The sequence below is a fragment of the Epinephelus moara genome, chromosome 14, assembly GCF_006386435.1.
Source record: "Epinephelus moara isolate mb chromosome 14, YSFRI_EMoa_1.0, whole genome shotgun sequence".
NCBI lineage: Eukaryota > Metazoa > Chordata > Actinopteri > Perciformes > Serranidae > Epinephelus > Epinephelus moara.
In genome coordinates, this window is record NC_065519.1 from 4,991,093 (window position 1) to 4,995,101 (window position 4,009).

Below are 4,009 nucleotides of genomic sequence, written 5' to 3' on the forward strand. Positions count from 1 at the left end.
TTTTACGTCACAAGCATCCAGACGACGAGCTGGACTCAAGCACTGAAGACGATAAGTACATATTTTACGGAGGATCACGGGAACAGGCGTCAGGTTTTTGTCGGAGACAGTCGGTGTTTGTGGCGCCGTTTGTAAAGAGCCGGAGTGGGCGTGCTCGTCGTCGCTTTTACGTAACAGGAAGAGAGTGACGGCAGAGCCTTATATGTCATCTTCCTCTCTGGAGGTTATTTCTACACAACAAACGCAGGGCGAGCACACTGATGGCTGCCTGTCACGAGCATTCATACCGACAGGTGAAGTTTGTCTCTAAAGTGGACACAAGTGTTCAGATACTTTACTGCAGCAAAAGTACTAACACCACACTGTGAGAATACTCCACTGTAGTAACTATACTGTTGCATTTTACTGCAGTAGATGTTTAAGGTTGAGCTCATTTTTGCTCCTTTATATCCTGTTGGGTGATTTAATCTACAGCGATTCATCATATTCCTCATATCATGTTTGTAGCGTGTCTGTCCTGTGAGAAGCATGTGTCCCTGAAAAGTCAACTTAACATGGTGTCAAAGAAGCAGCCCTGTTTTCAGCTTTGTGACGACGCATTTTCCAGCTGATCCAAGACAGTTTCCAAAGAGTTTATTTAGCTTAAGAAGAAGAGGAATTTTCTCAGCACATAAAGGAAAACTTCATCCTTTATCACAAATGGTTGTCAATGGACAGGAAGTAACTGAAGCTGTCTGACAAATGAAGTGCAGTAAAAAGTACAATATTTCCCTCTAACATGGAGAAGGAAGTAACAGAAAAAATAAATACTGAAGTACCTCGAAGTTGTACTTGAGTAAATGTACTTAGTTACTATCCACTGCTGCTCCTCTGTCAGTGATGTCATGAGTCAGACAAAAAGAAGCACATGTTCTTCAACTTTTTTATTTTCAAAGCTGAAATTCATCCAAAGCAAAAACAACCGACATGAATGTTCATGAACTATAAAACATAAAAAAACAATCTGATGTGTGTGTGTGTGTGTGTGTGTGAGCAGAGATGACTCTACATGTTGTCTTCGTCAGAGTCGTCCTCCTCCTCCAGAGAGTCCTGAAACACACACAAACACCAGGATCAGCCGACTGCAGCTCTGTGTGTGTGTGTGTACGTGTGTGTGCGAGCATGTCTACGTGCGAGCTCACCTTGGCGTATTTCTCAGCTTCCTCTCTGACGTCTTTGGGTACCAGCTCGTGTCGTCCGTTTGTAACTGAGGGGAGAGGAGACAGAGCGGAGGGGAGTCAGAGGTGTCGCCATGGCAACCCGAGCATCAGCAGGAACAGGAGGAGGTGACAGAGTGTTCTCCTGTTTCCTCGGTGATTAACAGAGTGTTTACCTGGTCAGGTTCAAGCCACTGATTCAACGACATGACATCATAAACATGAAAACATGAAATCTCTCTCTGTTGTAAAAAAAAAAAGAAAAGAAAAGAAAAATCTGTCTCTGTACGCACTATGAAACAAAAACGACTTTAAACGCTCTCTGGCGTTAGCTGTCTTCCACCATCTCCTTTCAATGCGAAGACAAGTGCACACGCTAACAGTACCTTTTTTTAGAACACCTACCAGACCTCTCATCACCGTTTTTTCCTGATCAATGTGAGGACAATAGAGCTCAGTCAAAGATACAAGTGGTGCTGCGTTGTCCCACCATCTCCTGGTTTAATCAGGTCTTATCCAAAACCGTAATTTCTGGCAGACAATAAGACTGGAAGCAGCAGACGCCTGTGTTCGTCCATGAAGATGCGCAAAAGTTTTTGATCTTAATCTACTGACAGCTTCAGACTGCGTCTACCTGAACAGACACAGCGTCCAGATGTCTCAGGCGACACGTCTGCCTTCAGCCAGACTCCTGGACTACGTGTAAAAATGTACGTCTCTTTTTCTTCTACCCTTTTCTGTTTACTAAAGCCACTTTCCCACTTCACAAAAATCCATTAACACCTGCTAACATCTGGCTTTTTAATGCAAGGAGAAAAGATTTAGTCAGCCTTCACACCCAGGTCAAGTGACTCTGCAGTAGTCACAAGTATTTATCACCTCCAGCTCTGATCGGCACTGATGGGAACAAATCAGCCAAGTGAACACGCCAATTTGAGCTCCTTTACCAGCGAGATGCAATGACACGCCACCACAAAATGCCACCCGTCTCCATCCAACCAGCGCTCAAACAACGAGTTTGAAAGAGAGACTAAATACGTGCGAGATATGCAAAGAAGCTATTCCTCCCAACGTTATATCCTGCCTGTCTATCCTGTTTCACCCTGCAACGTGTCACGATACTGAAGCTAGGTGCTCTCCAAACGCCGCTTCATCTTGACTTTAAAAAGTCGTTTTAAAGAAATCTATATGAATACTAAAAAACGAGGTTTAAACAGGAAGTGGAAGCTTTACATGAGCAGCTGCAGTCAGACAGACGGAGCAGTAATAGAAGAAGAAAAGCAGAACACTGATTGGTCGAGACCTTACCTTCTCCGACCCAGCTGAGCTCCAACTCGAAGGCTTTGTCCTTCACCTCGTCGTGGACGATGTAGATTCTGAAAGACAACAGAGGACATGTTCATCACAGAGGCTGAATCAGAGCTTTTATTTTGGTGATAAACACACACCACTTTGGCTCCCTGACATCAAAACTGATTGTAATTGAATCTGAAACATCACACCTGTGTCTGTGCATCAGGTTTACAGCCAGAGTTACAAAGAGCTCCACAAGAAGAAGAGTAGAACACATGAATAAAAATCCAGAGAAACATTACACCGTGTATCTGTCGGAGGCCTCTCTTTGTCACGGTCTATCCTGGACTCAAGTTAAAGAAGCATTTTACTGCTGAAAAGACGTCCTGTTCATAAAACTGGGCCGTCTGTGCTGTAGACAGACATAAATGGTTTTGAAATTGGTTCTACATAACCAGAGAAAACACAGAAAAAGGACTTGTCACATTCGCTTTTGCTCCAGACGTAGAAAACCTAAGCTCCTGCTGGTGGGTGATGTAATGGGAACTCCTCTGTTTGACATGATGGCGGCCGGCTGGTAACACACAACCTCATATTACAGATAAACAGTGACCTAAAACATGTTTCTGAAAACATCTGAGGCCATAAATAGGCAAAGCAGTAACACAGTTTTGGTTTCTATTTGGTCAGCACCACTCTTAGTTTTGATCTTGTTTTTTTCAGCCTCTGTTTTCACTGTGCAGGAAACACATCCACTTCCTGTTCACAAATTCACCTTATTACTGCTAAACAGAGCACTAAAATATGTTAAATTTAAGGGCAAGTATAGGCAGTGCAGTAACATAATCTTGGTTTATATTCGATCAGCACTGCTTAGTATACGCTTGATTGGAGTTTGGAGTTTGAGAGAGACAGAGGGAGGGGTGTGTCTCTTGATCTGCTTCTATACTCGTATTGTCCGCAGTGACGGGCAATATGAAATCATGGAAACAGCCTGTGATTCAAGCAACAGCCCAGGAGAGCCTGCATAATTCTGCTGGGTGACCTGTTATTTGTCATCCGCATCATCTGGCAAAGTGTCACTGGGAGGGGAGCAGGGAGATGTAGGTACAGGTGAGCTGGAGGGAAGTTTACCACAGTTCTTCTACACACACACTACCCACAATGTTTTGATACAAATCTGGGTGAAGTACACCTCTAAGTACGAGTACCTAATACTTGTACTTCTTGATTCAACACTTGGCTGTTCTGAGAGCAAACCAATCCGACAACACTTCCTGTTTTCAGATCAGTTTCTAAGAGTTCTCTGTTGTCACTCAGTACATTTACATGACACTTGAAAAAAACAAATTATTGCCTTAAAGGGAAATTTCAGTTTATTTCAACCTGTCTCCTATCACTCTAAATTTGTTTCAAGTGACTAGTGACATAGAAATAATAGTTAGCATGTTAGCCGTTAGCCTAGATACAGCCGGGGCGCATAGTAGCGTCAGACCTGTTAAAACGTAAGTGAACGGGCA

The 4,009-nt window shown here is 43.4% G+C and overlaps 1 protein-coding gene across 1 annotated transcript in view; it reads right to left on the reverse strand.

The window, feature by feature from the left end:
• Nucleotides 1-908: 908 nt before the first annotated feature.
• The window catches only part of psma3 (proteasome 20S subunit alpha 3), a 7,954-nt gene continuing 4,853 nt past the window's right edge, over nt 909-4,009 (reverse strand). The window contains exons 9-11 of the mRNA XM_050062706.1: nt 2,505-2,572; nt 1,182-1,246; nt 909-1,089 (exon numbers count right to left, since the gene is read on the reverse strand). Coding sequence (XP_049918663.1) covers nt 1,045-1,089; nt 1,182-1,246; nt 2,505-2,572 — 178 coding nt within the window. The 3' untranslated portion in view covers nt 909-1,044. The remainder of the gene's footprint in view (nt 1,090-1,181; nt 1,247-2,504; nt 2,573-4,009) is intronic.